At 38.4% G+C, this 19,611-nt stretch overlaps 1 protein-coding gene across 1 annotated transcript; it reads left to right on the top strand.

The window, feature by feature from the left end:
- The first annotated feature begins 2,731 nt into the window (after positions 1 to 2,731).
- On the top strand, positions 2,732 to 3,451 carry LOC140012703 (uncharacterized). The gene has a single exon (XM_072060989.1). It carries the CDS (start codon positions 2,732 to 2,734, stop codon positions 3,449 to 3,451), a length of 720 nt encoding a protein of 239 aa, XP_071917090.1.
- The last annotated feature ends 16,160 nt before the right edge of the window (positions 3,452 to 19,611 follow it).

Genomic DNA, 19,611 nt, shown 5'->3' with positions numbered 1-19,611 from the left:
CATTTCACATTTACCAAATCAGATACACATGCCAGATGTAAAGTAAAGGAACTAATGATTCACATAGGAAGGATACAGGTGGCTCTCAGGAGCCAAATTCCCATTTCCGTCACCGAAGCTTGATCGAAATAATAGTTGACACTCCGCCAACGTTAAAGAAGTAACCAATACCGTAGACTCCACTTCCTTCGACTCCTTCCACCTCACATACCCCCACCGGGCCCGAAATCCAATCAAAGCAGAAATGGTAATACTCGAGTATACCCGGAATCAAGGGTCTCAATACCCAAAGATCCCAAAACAGACTACCGTGGTTCGTTATCTAATCGACCAGGCCCTTGCCGGCCCGACTCGAGTAACTAGCCACAGGGGTTGAGCTCAGAGATCACAGAAAGGTCGCTGGACACAAGCTTCCAAACGACGTCAGAACAGATACAGATCCAGATACAGATAACAGATACAGATACAGATACAGATAGCAGATAGCAGATTCAGATACGCGTTCAAAATTGGCATATGAACAGACCAGAGAACGAGTGTGATAAAGTACACCCTCGCCTCCATTTTATCAAAACAGTATTTGGCTTCAATAGTCATAAATCAAGTATTCAGATATTCAGGTATTTCACATAACGGGTAGCAGGTAGTGGAACACTCACCGGTTCAAGTACCGATACCTCAAAAGTTTTCACTTCAGATTGGCCTTAATCGCCAAGAAACCCTAAAATAATCAAAATAAACCAATTGAAGGTTTCATATCCAAAATCGAGTAAACGGAATGCACAAGTGAGGCTCGACTACACGTCGTACGCCTTGCCAAATAAATGCTAATGCAAGGGTGCAAAAACATGATTTTCTTGGAAACGAAAAGGTAACATGAAGATTTAGGCGCAAACAACCCAAAAGCCTTTCATTTCTACCAAAAGGCAAATCCAACTTAAAGGAACCAAACGGCCTAGAAAATCGGGCAGCACTTCCCCTAAATTTCTTACTTTTCCAGCCATTAAGGCTTCATTATTTCCTCAAATCAGTCCCAACATCTCACACAAAATTCATCTCATTTCCCAAAAGCCGTTCACTAGGCTCAAAGTAGTACAAGTACAAAAGTTAGCTAGGAAATGACCGGAATGAAAGCAAGCCCTAAAACATGCAAACAAGTACAATGAGACTCGATAACGAGTCATAAATCAATGCCAAATATGACCCCAATAGGGTTCCATAACCATATACAAACATTAAAGGAAACCAGAAATTTCGGAAATGTAACTAGCTTTGGCCCGGAAAAAAAAATAGTTTTTGTCCTCATTTTGCGGTAATGGCACCAATTTCACTACGAGTATCGGATGAGGGTGCAAGATCCATCATCTCGAAGCTAAAAGACAGGGCTACAACATCACAGAAGGTCACTCAACCCAGTTTTGAGTGCAAACAGGTCAAAAATGCAAGATACTTCATCAACAACGTAAAACAGATTCACCAAAATGCATTCTAGCAGAAACATCATAACTCAGGCTCTACAAGTCCAAATCCAGAAATTCCAAAACCAGCTGAAAGCTAAGAAACAGGGCTAAATTTCATCAGAAGGTCTCAACAACCAATTCGGAAGAAATTCCAGCCAAAACAACCAATTACAGTGGCAAATCCCAATTTCGGGTAAAACCAGAACAGCAATAGTAATTTCGAATTATCTCATTCTACACTACTCCGATTGACCTGAACTTTTGTAGACACCTATAAAATGTCATTCCCTACAACTTTCATGTTTTGAGCTAAGGCCAATTCGGCCTCTATCTAGGACCTAAAAATTCGGACAGAATGCCCCCTTAAGAACCCTAGGTTTTTCAATTTTCTTCCAAAACAGAAATTGGTTGCAATTAATCACTTTTCCCACCTCCTTAAGTCATTATAGACCATTTCCAATCATCATAAATAGCCACACAATCATGCTTATATTAAAACAGAAAAATCCCCAAAAATAATAAAACTTCATCATTTCAACCACAAATCAAGAATTAATTCATAAACTTGCATCTTATACTACCACTAAGCATGATTTAAGCATCATTAGAGGGAGGAGAGTGGTTCATCACAACTCACCTTAGTAATCAAAGAGATGGAGCAACCTTGCACTTAAATCTTCCAAATCACTTCACCAAGAACCTTAATCCTACCATGAGAAGAGTTTTTATGGAGTGATTTGAAGTTTTATCGGTTTAATTTGAAGATTGGAGCAAGATTATGAGGTAGGAAGTTGAAGGATTTTGTTCTTTTCTTGAGCAAGAAATTCGGCTAAGAGAAGCTTAAATGAAAAGAAGTTTTTGGTCAATTTTGATAGTAATTTGGTAAATGCATGAATAGTGGTCAAATGGTAAGACTAAATCTTATGGTGACACTTGTCACCTTTTATTAAATGCTCACCTACCTTGTCTCCCTTATATCAATCCACTTAACACCCTCTACTTATCTCTTAACACCCGATAAATTAATTCCAGTATTCAAAACTTAATCTAGTTGGCCGAATTTTTCCGAACTTTTCGCACTAGTGGGTCCCACGTCCGGTATACGCTCTTAATTTCTCAAAATCTATTTGATACTAGAAAAATCATCTAAAAACTATATTTACTCATAAAATTTATTTAGAAAATTTTTCGGATACAGAAAGTGCAGAAAACAAGTCATGAAAAATGCGAAAACCTAGAAAATGCAAATTACGGGTTCTCACACTGTAGACATGAAACAGTTGCATTTTAGAGTGTATGGTGATTCAAAATTAGTGGTAAATCAACTTCTTGGTGTTTATGATGTCAAGAAACCTGAATTGATCCCATATTATAAGTATGCAAGACAACTCATGGGATATTTAGACAATGTCACTATAGAGCATATTCTAAGGAATTTCAACCAACAAGCTGATTCTTTGGCAAGGTTGGCGTCCATGATCACTCTACCTTCTCATCGAAATCAAATTTTAATATGTCAAAATTGGATCATACCTTCGATGTTCGACGAAGAAGATGACGGTGGAGAAGAAAATGCTTATCATATTTTTGTCCATGAGATAGAAACGGAGGATTGGCGTCATCTCATCATTGATTACCTTAATCATGGAAAGTTACCAGAAGATCCCAAGAAAAGGGTTGATATACGTCGTCGAGCGCCACGCTTCATTTACTACAAAGAAACACTGTACCGAAGATCATTTGATGGAGTGTTTCTACGATGTTTTGGAGAAGATGAGGCCATGCAAGCAATGGAGGAGGCTCACTCTGGGATATGTGGTGCACATCAATCTGGTCCGAAGTTACATTTTCGTATTAAAAGAATGGGATACTATTGGCCAACGATGGTGAAGGACTGCATCGACTTTGCTAGAAGATGTCAAACTTGTCAATTCCATGGCAATTTCATCCATCAACCTCCTGAGCCATTGCACCCAACTGTGGCTTCTTAGCCGTTCGATGCTTGGGGTTTGGATATAGTTGAACCACTTCCAAAGTCTTCTGGCGGACACATTTTTATTTTGGCGACGACAGATTACTTCTCAAAGTGGGCTGAAACAGTTCCTCTAAGAGAGGTCAAAAAGGAGAATGTAGTAGATTTCATTCGGTTGCACATCATTTATCGGTATGGAGTCCTACGTTATATCATCACCGATAATGGTAAATCTTTTTGTAATGTGGCAGTGAACAAGCTTTGCGAAAAGTTTCATTTTAAACAATACAACTCTTCCATGTACTATGCTGCTGCAAATGGACTCGCTGAAGCATTCAACAAGAAATTATGGAATCTGTTGAAGAAAATCGTAGATAAATCAAAAAGGGATTGGCATTTTCGAATTAGAGAAGCTCTTTGAGTATACAGAACTACTTTTCGAAATCCCACGCAAGCAACCCCATACGCACTTGTTTATGGTGTTGAAGCTATTCTTCCACTTGAGTGTCAAATACCTTCGCTAAGAATTGCGATTCAAGAAGGGTTTAGTGAAGAACATAATGTTTGTCTTCGCCTTGAGGAGTTAGATGCACTCGACGAAAAGAGATTGGAAGCTCAGCAACGGATTGAGTGCTATCAGGCTCGCCTTTCAAAAGCATTCAATAAGCATGTTCGACCTCGTTCTTTTCAAATTTGAGAGTTAGTGCTTGCCATTCGGAAATCAATCATTCTCACTCATGGCGGACAAATGAAGTTTACTCCTAAGTGGGATGGTCCATATGTTGTTTGAGAAGTGTATACGAATGGTTCATATAAATTGGTTGCTGATGATGGATTAAGGGTTGGGCACATCAACGACAAATACCTAAAAAGATACTATGCATAATCGGAACAGCATGTTGCTCCTGGCCCGCATGAGGTAAAACTACGGATGGCACCCACCAATAGTGTAGTATGTGGTTAAACTGCTAAAACACTCTGTTGACCTTGGTCGATCAATCCTTGGTTTTGATGATTAACAAACCAAAATGTAGATTTGGTCTAATGTTTTTATGTGAGTAATTTGTTAGAACAGATTCTTGTGGCATAAAAGAAGAAGCAAAAACAGGACACTCATGTCGGACGCTATCGGACGTCCGAAAGGATGAAGAACATCGAGAAGGAAACTCTGTCGGACGCTCGTGAGGAAGCATCGGACGTCCGGAAGCATCGGACGCACGCCTCGGACGCACATCGATCGCATCGGACGTCCGAGAAATTTCACAAAAATTTGATGACTCTCTGTCAACGTTCGGACGCAGGGTTCGGACGTCCGACAGGTGGTTTGGACGCAGGGTTCGGACGTTCGACAGGTGGTTCGGACGTCCGACAGGCCAACGGCTAGTTTTGACAGCATTTAATATTTGACCGTTAGAGAGCCTTTTGAAGCCATTTCTCACCTTCTATAAATACCCCAAAGCACAAGAAGACAAGGGACTTTTGCCAACACAAAATACAAGCTTACAAGTGAGATTTTTGAGTAGAAAGATTCTTTGTTGGTTGTACAAGGGGTTGGGAAAGTTGGGTTGTGAGGTTGCTCAAGTGAAGGTTCCTCTCTAGGAGGAGTAAAACCTTGGTGAAGGTGAACCTATCACTTGGAGTGGTAAAACCTTGGTGAAAGTTGCCTCATTTGTATAAAATAGTTCTTATTTGGGTGAGTGATCTTTCAAGTGTAGGTTGTTGAGGGTTAACTAGAATAGTTGTAAAACTCCTTGGCTCAACCAAAGTGTGTTTGGGGTGAGGAAGGAGTGAGCCTTCACTTGTACATCTTGGTTAGCATCGCCATCTATTGAAGAGGCTATTGGATTGATATTTGGTTTGCATTTCTTATCTTTTCTCTTTAATTAAGTTTTCTTTATTGTGCTTAAATTTGATATATCTTTGTGCATCATTGTGAAATTGTTTGTACTCATTGGGTTGCACCCGGACTTACAATTGGTATCAGAGCTTGGTCTCTTTTGATCAAGCTTAACCGCTTAGAGTAAAGATCATGGCAACCATAAAAGTTTCTTTTTTAGAAGGGCAATCTATTGATAGACCACCTATGTTTAATGGTTCTCATTTTAGCATGTGGAAACAAAGAATGATGATTTTCTTACAATCCGTTTATATTGAATTATGGTATGTGGTAGAAGATGGTCCTTATGAAGCTAGAATAGTTGACTCTACCACCAATTTGAGTAGATTAAAGACTAGACAAGAATTGAATGAAAAAGACAAGAGATACCTTTCTTTGAATGCCAAGGCCATGTGTATATTGTACAATGCATTAGATGTAAATGAATCTAGTAGGATTAAAGGTTGTAAATCAGCTAAAGATATTTGGGATAAATTGTGTGTATTTCATGAAGATAACCAAGATATTAAAGAACAAAAGAAATCTTTGCTTGTTTCTCAATATGAATTTTTCAAAATGCATCCTCTTGAAAATGTTGATAACATGTGTAGTAGATTTTGTGACATTATTCAAGATCTTAAATTGCTTGGAAAAGAATATTCTTTGGGTGAGAAAAATAGAAAGATTTTGAATGCCTTGCCAAAAGAATGGGAAAACAAAATAAATGCTATAGAAGAGGCAAAGGATTTAAATTCTATGTCCATTGAATCTCTTGTGGATACCCTAACCTCTTATGAATTAAAGCTGGAATTCAAAGTGCAAGAGGAAGAAAATGCAAGAATGTATAAGAGAGGCATAGCTTTTAAAGCATCTCAAGTGGGGGATAACCCATCCTTCATGGGTAATGAAATCATGGAAGTGGACAATGATATAACTCCTCACATCAAAAGTTTCAAGAAGATCTTCAACAAGAGATGTTCAAGAGGAGATTGCAAAATTACATGGGATGAATGCAATTCAAAAAGAGAAAAAGAAGAGTTGGCCCAAATGGCACTAATGGCCGTTGGAGAAGATGAGGTAAGTTCTTATCACTCTTCTTGTGATGAAGATAATGAAGATGATGATGTGAAAACTCTTATGATTAAAATGCATAAAAGTTTGAAAAAATCTTATGCTAAAAATAAAGATTTGAAAACAAAAATAAATGATTTGTTGGAAGAAAACTCCAAACTTTTTCAAGAAAACAAATGTTTGAGAATGGAAAATGATGATTTAAAAAATCAAAAAGGTGTTTTTGATTGCAAAAATAATTTGAAAAGGAAGTTGGAAGAGAAAACAAAGTTTTATGAAAAAATGTTGGAGGAACAAAATTTGTTAAAGAAAAGAATTAATGACTTGAACGAGGTTCTCCAAAATGAAAAATAAAAGTTTTCTCAAACAAAAGAAAGCAAATCTTTTCAAGGCACAAATAAGTTTGCTAAGAAAATTAGTTGCATTAAATCCACTTATGTGCAAAATACTTCTATCATGTGTCACTTTTGTTGCCAATTTGGACACATGCAAAATGATTGCTATGTAAAGAAAAATATGAGAAAAGGTATGAAATCCATGTGGATTGCTAGATCATGTTGTAATAACTCCCAAGGACCCTATTATGGTCTTGACTTGAAAAATAAAGGGGGAGTTTGCTTTTTGATTGATGCCAAAAGGGGGAGTAGGATTTATTGAAATTTCTTTGCATGTTGGCACTTTCTAAGGGGGAGCTTTATTTGAACTTATTTGATAAAAGAAATCTTCATTTTGTTTGTCATCATCAAAAAGGGGGAGATTGTTGACCTTGGTCGATCAATCCTTGGTTTTGATGATTAACAAACCAAAATGTAGATTTGGTCTAATGTTTTTATGTGAGTAATTTGTTAGAACAGATTCTTGTGGCATAAAAGAAGAAGCAAAAACAGGACACTCATGTCGGACGCTATCGGACGTCCGAAAGGATGAAGAACATCGAGAAGGAAACTCTGTCGGACGCTCGTGAGGAAGCATCGGACGTCCGGAAGCATCGGACGCACGCCTCGGACGCACATCGATCGCATCGGACGTCCGAGAAATTTCGCAAAAATTTGATGACTCTCTGTCAACGTTCGGACGCAGGGTTCGGACGTCCGACAGGTGGTTTGGACGCAGGGTTCGGACGTTCGACAGGTGGTTCGGACGTCCGACAGGCCAACGGCTAGTTTTGACAGCATTTAATATTTGACCGTTAGAGAGCCTTTTGAAGCCATTTCTCACCTTCTATAAATACCCCAAAGCACAAGAAGACAAGGGACTTTTGCCAACACAAAATACAAGCTTACAAGTGAGATTTTTGAGTAGAAAGATTCTTTGTTGGTTGTACAAGGGGTTGGGAAAGTTGGGTTGTGAGGTTGCTCAAGTGAAGGTTCCTCTCTAGGAGGAGTAAAACCTTGGTGAAGGTGAACCTATCACTTGGAGTGGTAAAACCTTGGTGAAGGTTGCCTCATTTGTATAAAATAGTTCTTATTTGGGTGAGTGATCTTTCAAGTGTAGGTTGTTGAGGGTTAACTAGAATAGTTGTAAAACTCCTTGGCTCAACCAAAGTGTGTTTGGGGTGAGAAAGGAGTGAGCCTTCACTTGTACATCTTGGTTAGCATCGCCATCTATTGAAGAGGCTATTGGATTGATACTTGGTTTGCATTTCTTATCTTTTCTCTTTAATTAAGTTTTCTTTATTGTGCTTAAATTTGATATGTCTTTGTGCATCATTGTGAAATTGTTTGTACTCATTGGGTTGCACCCGGACTTACACACTCCACCAAATCTAAAGTAGTAAACAAATAAATACTCCTGACCCGCATAAGGTTAAAATGTGAACGACAGGAACTATGTGTGACTTGATTCCCTTGTTGGGATACGTAGGCAGTTTGGAGGACAACTTCTAAGTTCAGTTACACCTCCTAAATCAAGCCCTTTTTTTCCTTGTAAAAAAAAAGTCTCTTCTTTTCTTTGAAGATAAAATGCTAAATTTACAAGTTCTTTTCTCTTAAAAAAAATAATAACAAGAGATAAGGAACGAAAAATATTTTATTATTCATATAAAAAAAATTTCATTACATAAAAAAAAAGAGAATGAAAAAGGAATTAAAAAAAAGACATGGTGGAAAGTCTAAATGTCAAATTTGTAGTCCACCACAGCTATTTTACATGATTCAAGTGTAGACTTCATGTTTTCAAGTTCCTTCACTGCGTCATCAGTCAAGATACTAGTATTTTTAAGAGAAGAGAGCTCATCATGCGCTTGGCTTATCTCAGTCTGGATTTCCTTGAAAGTTTCATGGCTTTGATCGATAGTTGAGCTGATTTCCATGCCTTGTCTCTCCAACTCAATAAGTTCCTATTGAAGAACTTTCTTCCTATCTTCAATAGATTGTAACTTTTCTTCCAGATTTTGCAGATGACAAGTTAGTTCTTCTTCCTTTGTTTTGGCTCTTCCAAGCTGGACGGTCACTTTGGAACGGAGTTTTGCATGTGTTTCTCTATTCATCTTTTTCTATGATGAAGATGCCAAAATATCATACGTCTCTGCTTTAACAAACAATTCTATCAAGTAGTCTTTTAAAGGAAGACCATTGGTGGGATCCGTCTTTGTGATTTCTGCAATAATTTCATCTGCACACTCTTTTAAAGAAGAGATTTGCTCAACAGGAGTGTCAAGAATCTGTCCGTGAAAATTCATCCACAAACTCTGCAAGTACTTTCTTTGATGCTCCTGGATCAATTTTTGGCCATGAAATTCTGAGACCGATGCTACCGTAGGTCTTTTTCGAATTTCGTGTGAACTAGTCAACTTCTTCTTTTGTATTGATGAGGTACCTCCACTGGGGCAAGTTGTTTTGGAATGCTGATAACGACTTTGTCACTTTTATTGTTTGAAATTGTAGCATCAGTTTCAAGTTCAATTGGTGAATTGATTCCAACATCTTTTTGATGGAATTCAAGAAATGGGGGCTGAAAAAAAAAGAAAAATATTACGAGAGTTAAAAAAAAGGGTTACAAAAAAAAAGAAAAAGAAAAAAAGGAGAGATGATTACCTTAAGTGGCAATACTCCAACCGACGGTAGTGTAAAGAAAACCTCCTCCAAATCAGAAGATGTCATCTTCTTTGATCGGTTCCAATGAAGATCTTGACTGCTACTGCCGCTCGCCAATGTATGGGTTTCTCCTTAGTTAGATCCGGTGCCTTGGGCTTGAACTCCCTTCTTTTCAATGACCTTAATAGAATCGTAATCGTCCAACATTTCAATTTCAACGTCTTCTCCCATGGAAGTCATGGTTAAAGATTTTGGAATGGTGGATGGCGCCTTCTTTACAGGAGTCGCTAGATTCATCTTTTTGGGAGCCCGTTGAGAATTCTTTGAAAGTTTATTTTTTGTGACAACACTTTTTAGGTGAGTACCTGTCATTTTGCCTTCCTGCAAGGTAGATGCAGTAAAACCTGTTCCAGTCTCTATGGTGCCATTGTGATGTATCGGCTCATTGGTAGAAGTAACTTGGCCCTTCTTCGATGACTGCTGGGGGATTTTAACTGCCAATTTAAAGGAAGTTGAAGAGACGCTATTTGACCGTGTCGACCACCAGGTATCATAGTCTTTTGTGATCAATGGATGCTTCCTATGTGTAGGTAGAGTCATCCGAAATTGCGTCTGCGTGCGAACTGAAAAATCTCATAATTGAATAGCCTCACCCAAAGTATGAGTGTGAGTGATCTCTTTCAAGTTATTTGGAATATCCTGATAGAAGCCGAATTGTTTGCTAAACCTACAAGGATTATATTTTTCGATAATAAAGGTATTATCCTTGCGTAGAGTTAAGTGGCAAGACCATTGACTGATAAAATAGCTCGTGAATCTTGATGACAAGGATCCATCGTCGATCAACACCTTTTCTTCATTCTCAATCCAACACAATTTGCGAAGCATCAAAGGATTCACTTCTTTGAAGATTTCCTCAGCTTCTGATTTGCCATAAAATATTGCCATTTTCTCATAACTAAATCTTGTCATGCGCGCGTGGTGGCTACTCACTTGATTGTTTTCATAATATACATCGAAGTATTGGCCAATCAAGCATAGACGTAATGGATTGGAAAAGTTACCCCACATTCTCCAAAGTTAGGGGCGTGGACGATCTCTCTCAACCCATGATATATGCTCGCAAGAACGGGAATTGCAAGGCAAAATCTTTTCCCTTTGGCCATTAAGCATGCAACCTTGAAGACACTTTGGCGAATACGATCGACCTTTTTGCTTGGCAAAAGGAACTTGCAAATCCAACATGCTATAAATGCCGCAATATAGGTTTCCTTTCTTAAAGACCTTGGGATATCCAGTGTGTCGAAAGGGACGTGAAATCTTTTGTATCAGCAAGGTCGTGAGGCTCTACGCTTCCAGAAGAGTTGTAAGTCATTTTCGGTTTAGATGTGGTCTTTCTTCTATTCGCCCTGCTCGGAGGAGCCCTATACCTAGTCTCTCCTTTGAACCAGAAGCGGATCCAATCTTTTATCTAGACTCCTTGGTCATTCGTCCAAAGGTGGTAGTAAGCGGAAAAGAGATGCTTGCAACTCTCAAGGAGAAGTAGCTTCCCTTCTTTGTCACGAGTGAGAAGTTCCTGCGCTGAAGGAACAACTTCATCAAAGAACGAGCCTCGATCGAAAGGCCACCAAGTCGATAAAGATCCTAAAGTGTGATGGATAACTTTCCAACGGGCGTATGAAGTGTATTTGTCGAGGGACACCAATATTTGAAGAAAGCTCGCAAGATATTTTCACAGCGGTCGTAGGAGAATCTCAACGCGTAGACGGCTTCAAATATGCCAGCACGTGTGAGCACTTCTTTATATTTTTCAAGGATGTCCTCGATCCATTCCCAATAATGAGAGGTGAAGCACGCCTCGCCAAAGAAGAACGAAGGAATCTTCCATGTAGTGTTGTCCATATTGAATCCCACGAATGGAAGCATGAATTTGGGTATTTCTGGATCTCCATTATGAAGTGACGAGTTTAATACGACCACTTCTTCTTCCCTCGACGTAGTGGAGAAGGTCGATGGTGCTACAACTTCTTTAGTCCGCTTGCTAGTCCAATCTTCGAGATGAAAGCATCCTTCAAGGGGTATAAAAGGCTCAACAAAGGTGCCAATCGCTGGCTTGTTCACATATAATGACAAACTTTTCAATTGAACCCCTCCCCTCTCATCCGTCAATGAAATGTGGGGCGATGGCATGGTGTAGTCCTTAATTTGCATGATTGCTGGAATTTTGTAAAAGAAAATATTAGATGATGAAGGGAACGTCTTACAAAATTTTGGTAATTAAATTACCTATTTGGTTGCGCTTTTCTCGAGTCCCCGAAATTGTTTCAAGCACGATTTTGGTTATCTACGAAAAAGCAAGTTGACAAAGTTTAGATCGAAATCATGTATGATAGGAATATTTGGGACGCAAAAGACTGGTATGAAAATTGAGATTAAATTTTCAGCTATGAGGAATGGCTCAAATATCATGCTTGGCGTTATTTTAGTAGATAAATCAAAAGGCCAATCTGTCTTGTAACGTGTTGGAGATACAAGTCAAAAGCACATGTTGAATAGACAAATAAATTCCAAGTTGCTGATCATATTCAAAGTATCTAACGATGAAACATGTACGAGCTTTGACCGAGACTCCTTATGACAATTAAATGTTGCGAGTAAAAAAAATAAAAATTGAAGTACCTGTCAAGCGAAAGGAAAGTACTTATTGGAGTACAACCAGCGGATGATGGTTGTCCCTTGCAGCAGCGGCCGCTTGATGATATAGCTGAAGAAAGAAATAAACCGTAATACCCCAAAAATTAGGAGGTTGTTTGTAATGAAAATACTAAAGTGTATTTCTTTGGGTTTGATTTAAAACCTTATTTTGTTTTAAAAGACAAGAAACCCTAAAATTTTAATCAAAAAAACCCTAATTTACTTATGGCTAACCGGTTTTCTTAAATCCCGCATATTTTAATTGAAACCCTAATTTTAATCACTGGAATTATAAAATTCCTCACGTTTTTCTTAAAAATGCCTTTTATTTGGAAATTATTCATTTATTATGGCCCTAATACCCAATCATTCCTCAATAGGTGCAAATGAACCTAGGAAATAGGGTTTCACTTTTCGTTTCCAAGTTAAGAGCGAATTAGGGTTTCACGTTTTCCCGTAGTATGATTATTCGGTACGGAGTGAGGATCAAATTTGATAGGTAAAAGTGATTTTTGGATGAGGGAATACTATATGACTAGAAGTGATAATAATAAGTTAGTGATTATAAGCTAAAAATCCTAGTATATGCGATTTAAGAGAAATCGCGTCAAACCGACGGGTATCGATCACTACCGATTGAACCCACCACTTGACCACCACTTCCTTACCACCACATACCCCTGATATTTTTGCAAAATATCCCCCCCTCATACTCATCCATAAGGCCAAAATTTGTGGCAAAAAATGCAAGGGAAAGAAAGAGAAATTGGCATGGCTTTGGTGGTGACAAGTGTCACCACCCAATGGCTCTTTGATTAATTATTTTTCCTTGTTCTTTTATCCTTCATTTCAGCTTATTTTTCTTCATTCTTTCTGTTTTTGGCCAAGCAAGGGAGAGAGAGAGAGCAAGAGAGAAAAACCTTCAATCCATCTTGAATCCAACCATTTGAGTGCAACCATGGAAAACTAAACCGATTATTCACTAGGTGGAAACTTGGGAAGCTAAGGGAACCAAAAATTTCAAGAGGAGGTGAAGTATTACTCTTGCAAGCCCTTTTGTTGAGGTATAAGGTCTGACCCATGGCTTTGGTTCTTTTATTTTTTGTTTAAGTTGTTATATAACTATGTTTTGGTTAGATTAGTAGCTATACAAGTTGTTGTGATGATTTTGGGGTGATGTATGTAAGCTAGGGTGTGACTGATTTCCTTCTTATACTTGTTGTAGGAGTGGTATATGATGTATATAGGCTTGTATAAGTGGTTGTGGTAGTGATTGAATCAAGAAAATGAAGAGATTGTCCTTGAAATCCCAAAATTCCAGATTTCTGGAATTGTATGCTTCAGTTCTGTTCGGTTTCAGTGCCCTATGTTAGAGGCCGAATTAGGCTTGGTACAAAACATGAAAGTTGTATAGAATGATATTTTATAGATATCTATAAAATTTCAGCTCAATCGGAGCAACGTAGCCTATGAAAAGACTGAAATACCCCTGCTGCCCTGTTTCTGTCCGAAAATGAAAATCAGCCTCTGTAAGTGGTTAGTTTGACCAGGAATATTATCGAATTGGTTGATAATGTATTCTTAAGAATTATAGCCTTGTATCTTAGCTTTCAAATGGCATTGGGATTACCTGAATTGGAGTTTTGTGTTCTGAGATATGAGTGAATAAAGCAGGACTGCTAGTTGATTTCTGCAGTGAATTTCGAACTGGAAAATCTAGGGTTGTTTTAGTAAATTTGCCCTAGATACATTACAAACTGGACTGAGTGGCCTTCTTCAACATTGTACCCCTTTCTCTTAGCTTCGAAACGGTGTACATTGTACCTCAATCCGACTAGTGTAGCTTCAGTTGTGTTAGTTCCGCTAAGCAATAGCAAATCTGCCTTTTGTTTTCCAACCTAAACGTCATTTCCGCACATGTCCTAGCTTGATTTGGTAATCATAAGACATTGAGCCTATTGAGTGGCTATTTATGTTGTGTGTAATGTTGGGATAGATTGAGGAAAATAATGAAGCCATAAATGGCTGGGAAATAGGTAAATACAAAGGGCGTGCTGCCCAAATTTTCGCTCGAGGGCTAAGTTTCTACTTGAACTTGTATATTTTTGTTTGGCACATACTATGACTGTTTTTCCATCTTAAAACATGATCCTGCTTCAATTGAAAACTCCAAATGTTTACTTACTCTTATCCAAATAAAAAGGAGCGGTTTAGGGTTTTCTTGGGTATTTTGTCCTCCTTTTGACATGAATTTTATTAAGACATTTAGTCTATAATATCTACTTGAATATGAGATGATTTTGAACCGACATAAACAATCCCGAAAATAATATTTCTTAGTCTATATAGTTGGATTCCGACATGTCTTTGGTTCAAGTGTTTTCCGTTGGAAATTTTATACCCCTTTTTGTTTGGTTTTGCGTTTAGTTTATGAAACCCTAGCTATTTCCGTCCACCGGTCCAAATGCCCTCGTTTCACTTTAAAGTCATTTCTTTGCGTTTTATTCATCAATTGTTGGGTTTCTTCGATTTCACCTAATTGTTTGTGCTAGATAGACTGTAATATTCTTTCTCATATACTCTTTGGTTTTCTCGATGACTGAGGTAATATCCGGAAGGATATTTGCACGTTATTTTGCGTAAATAGGTGAGTGTTCCTTGTTTGCTATATTTTTCTTGACTTCATGACTTGTGTTCTTGTTTGATAATGCGTTAAGTGCTTTCAAGGATTTCCAAAATGAGTTTTCTATGCGAGCGTGTACTTTACCGCGCTCGACCTAAATGAAACGTGAAATTTTCAATGATTTAATGATTGCTACATTAGTTGTGCATGATGTAAGCCTTTTGGCTGAATTGGGCCCTACCCTTCGTTACCGATCGACTCGAGCCAGAAGCGGACTCGGTCGGGCGATATGGTGACCTTGGGTGAATTTGGTATACTCGAGTATTACCTTGTAGTCTGGTGGTGCCTGACCAATTTTCAAGAGGGGGTGAACGAAACGAAAGAACGAACGAGGGTTTTATTTACCCTTCGTTACCGATCGACTCGAGCCAGAAGCGGACTTGGTCGGGCGATATGGTGACCTTGGGTGAATTTGGTATACTCGAGTATTACCTTGTAGTCTGGTGGAGCCTGACCAATTTTCAGGAGGGGGTGAACGAAACGAAAGAACGAACGAGGGTTTTATTTACCAAAAATTCATTTTATTTAAATGACCGGAGGAATAAGGGGAATGACAGGAGAACGAACGAACGAACGAATACATGGCTCCCTGTGAGCCCGTATCCTTTTAATGAATGTGTTTATCGCTTTATTTTGTATTTGTATCTTGAATTATTGGTTATATGTAATGAATGCATTGAACTTCTTGTTGCTTATGTGTTCGGAACCTCATTGAGCTTTTAACTCATTCCTTTAGTTTTGTTTTCCTTAACAGGGGACGGCGAGCAAGGACGAGAGCTCAGTAGAGTCTAGCCTAGACTGGTTTCTTTGGTTTTGTAATGGTTCTCGCCCTAGTGCTCGGCACGGGCTGGATGTATGGTGAATTGAGAACCTTTGTATATTCGATGTTTGTACTCCCTTTTGAGATAGTGATGTACATAAGTTTTGCTTTAAGTTTTGGATCGTCGTTATATTTATTCTTGTGGGTTTATTCTGGTTTTGTTTGAGGATTGAAGTGAACGACTGAGTCCCGGCGACAGCTGGGCAGGCGGTCCGCTGACCCCTTTGGTTCGCCTTAAGGGGAGGTGGGGCTGTCACAGTTGGTATCAGAGCCTGCTTCGCGTGGTCTCTATGCGGAGTGAGCCTGGACTGAGTGATGAATAAGTATGAAGGACTAAGTGCTCGTTCGAGCAGAAGCTATGGACTCTGAAGTGTTATAGGTCTTAAATCTTTCTCATAGTATCTGAGGACCATAGATAGGTACGTCGGGTAGGAATTTCGATTGTAGATATTTTACTCTTGGGACTAGCCAGCTCGAGATGTGAATTGTCTTATTTCGAATTCTTGTGCCCGAGTACTCTAGAGATTTGTATTTTGGGAATATGAACAGGCTTTGTTTGGCCAGAATGATATTGTGGATAGAAAATGACGTGAGAGACCGGACGGGGTTTTTAACTGAGACCGGGACGATATCGCCTTTTCTTTTGATTTGCCTTATATCGTTATGACATGACATTAGTTGGTGTATTTGTGTATATGTACGAATATCTGTCTAATTTGATATGTATGTGTGTACTTGACTATCTGTTTTCTTGATATGTGGTGTGTTATGCGTATATATGTCTATTTGTGTATCCGGTGTGATAGAATTTAGTTAATCTAGTCAACTCACTGCGTTTATTCACTACATTACCTTTTGGGGAAAAGAAAATTTCGAGGACGAAATTTTTTGAAGGAGGGGAGATTGTGATACCCCAAAAATTAGGAGGTTGTTTGTAAAGAAAATACTAAAGTGTATTTCTTTGGGTTTGATTTAAAACCTTATTTTGTTTTAAAAGACTAGAAACCCTAAAATTTTAATCAAAAAAACCCTAATTTACTTGTGGCTAACCGGTTTTCTTAAATCCGTAATATTTTAATTGAAACCCTAATTTTAATCACTGGAATTGAAAAATTCTTCACGTTTTTCTTAAAAATGCCTTTTATTTGGAAATTATTCATTTATTATGGCCCTAATACCCAATCATTTCTCAATAGGTGCAAATGAACCTAGGAAGTAGGATTTCACTTTTCGTTTCCAAGTTAAGCGCGAATTAGGGTTTCATGTTTTCCCGTAGTATGATTATTCGGTACGGAGTGAGGATCAAATTTGATAGGTAAAAGTGATTTTTGGATGAGAGAATACTATATGACTAGAAGTGATAATAATAAGTTAGTGATTATAAGCTAAAAATCCTAGTATACGCGATTTAAGAGAAATCGCGTCAAACCGACGGGTATCGATCACTACCGATTGAACCCACCACTTGACCACCACTTCCTTACCACCACATACCCCTGATATTTTTGCAAAATATCCCCCCCTCATACTCATCCATATGGCCAAAATTTGTGGCAAAAAATGCAAGGGAAAGAAAGAGAAATTTGTATGGCTTTGGTGGTGACAAGTGTCACCACCCTATGGCTCTTTGATTAATTGTTTTTCCTTGTTCTTTTATCCTTCATTTCAGCTTATTTTCCTTCATTCTTTCTATTTTTGGCCAAGCAAGGGAGAGAGAGAGAGCAGGAGAGAAAAACCTTCAATCCATCTTGAATCCAACCATTTGAGTGCAACCATGGAAAACTAAACCGATTATTCACTAGGTGGAAACTTGGGAAGCTAAGGGAACCAAAAATTTCAAGAGGAGGTGAAATATTACTCTTGCAAGCCCTTTTGTTGAGGTATAAGGTCTGACCCATGGCTTTTGTTCTTTTATTTTTTGTTTAAGTTGTTATATAACTCATGTTTTGGTTAGATTAGTAGCTATACAAGTTATTGTGATGATTTTGGGGTGATGTATGTAAGCTAGGGTGTGACTGATTTCCTTCTTATACTTGTTGTAGGAGTGGTATATGATGTATATAGGCTTGTATAAGTGGTTGTGGTAGTGATTGAATCAAGAAAATGAAGAGATTGTCCTTGAAATCCCAAAATTCCAGATTTCTGGAATTGTATGCTTCAGTTCTGTTCGGTTTCAGTGCCCTATGTTAGAGGCCGAATTAGGCTTGGAACAAAACATAAAAATTGTATAGAATGATATGTTATAGATGCCTATAAAATTTCAGCTCAATCGGAGCAACGTAGCCTATGAAAAGACTGAAATACCCCTGCTGCCCTGTTTCTGTCCGAAAATGAAAATCAGCCTCTGTAAGTGGTTAGTTTGACCAGGAATATTATCGAATTGGTTGATAATGTCTTCTTAAGAATTATAGCCTTGTATCTTAGCTTTCAAATGGCATTGGGATTACCTGAATTGGAGTTTTGTGTTCTGAGATATGAGTGAATAAAGTAGGACTGCTAGTTGATTTCCGCAGTGAATTTCGAACTGGAAAATCTGGGGTTGTTTTAGTAAATTTGCCCTAGATACATTGCAAACTGGACTGAGTGGCCTTCTTCAACATTGTATCCCTTTCTTTTAGCTTCGAAACGGTGTACATTGCACCTCAATCCGACTTGTGTAGCTTTAGTTGTGTTAGTTCCGCTAAGCAACAATAAATCTGCCTTTTGTTTTCCAACCTAAACGTCATTTCCGCACATGTCCTAGCTTGATTTGGTAATCATATGACATTGAGCCTATTGAGTGGCTATTTATGTTGTGTGTAATATTGGGATTGATTGAGGAAAATAATGAAGCCATAAATGGCTGGGAAATAGGTAAATACAAAGGGCGTGCTGCCCAAATTTTCGCTCGGGGGCTAAATTTCTATTTGAACTTGTATATTTTCGTTTGGCACATACTATGACTGTTTTTCCATCTTAAAATATGATCCTTCTTCAATTGGAAACTCCAAATGTTTACTTACTCTTACCCAAATAAAAAGGAATGGTTTAGGGTTTTCTTGGGTATTTTGTCCTCCTTTTGACATGAATTTCATTAAGACATTTAGTCTATAATATCTACTTGAATATGAGATGATTTTGAACCGACATAAACAATCCCGAAAATAATATTTCTTAGTCTATATAGTTGGATTCCGACATGTCTTTGGTTCAAGTGTTTTCCGTTGGAAATTTTATACCCCTTTTTGTTTGGTTTTGCGTTTAGTTTATGAAACCCTAGCTATTTCCGTCCACCGGTCCAAATGCCCTTGTTTCACTTTAAAGTCATTTCTTTGCGTTTTATTCATCAATTGTTGGGTTTCTTCGATTTCACCTAATTGTTTGTGCTAGATAGACTGTAATATTCTTTCTCATATACTCTTTGGTTTTCTCGATGACTGAGGTAATATCCGGAAGGATATTTGCACGTTATTTTGCGTAAATAGGTGAGTGTTCCTTGTTTGCTATATTTTTCTTGACTTCATGACTTGTGTTCTTGTTTGATAATGCGTTAAGTGCTTTCAAGGATTTCCAAAATGAGTTTTCTATGCGAGCGTGTACTTTACCGCGCTCGACCTAAATGAAACGTGAAATTTTCAATGATTTAATGATTGCTACATTAGTTGTGCATGATGTAAGCCTTTTGGCTGAATTGGGCCCTACCCTTCGTTACCGATCGACTCGAGCCAGAAGCGGACTCGGTCGGGCGATATGGTGACCTTGGGTGAATTTGGTATATTCGAGTATTACCTTGTAGTCTGGTGGTGCCTGACCAATTTTCAAGAGGGGGTGAACGAAACGAAAGAACGAACGAGGGTTTTATTTACCCTTCGTTACCGATCGACTCGAGCCAGAAGCGGACTTGGTCGGGCGATATGGTGACCTTGGGTGAATTTGGTATACTCGAGTATTACCTTGTAGTCTGGTGGAGCCTGACCAATTTTCAGGAGGGGGTGAACGAAACGAAAGAACGAACGAGGGT

This window comes from Coffea arabica, chromosome 8e, assembly GCF_036785885.1.
Source record: "Coffea arabica cultivar ET-39 chromosome 8e, Coffea Arabica ET-39 HiFi, whole genome shotgun sequence".
NCBI lineage: Eukaryota > Viridiplantae > Streptophyta > Magnoliopsida > Gentianales > Rubiaceae > Coffea > Coffea arabica.
This window is presented reverse-complemented; position numbering and strand designations above follow the sequence as displayed.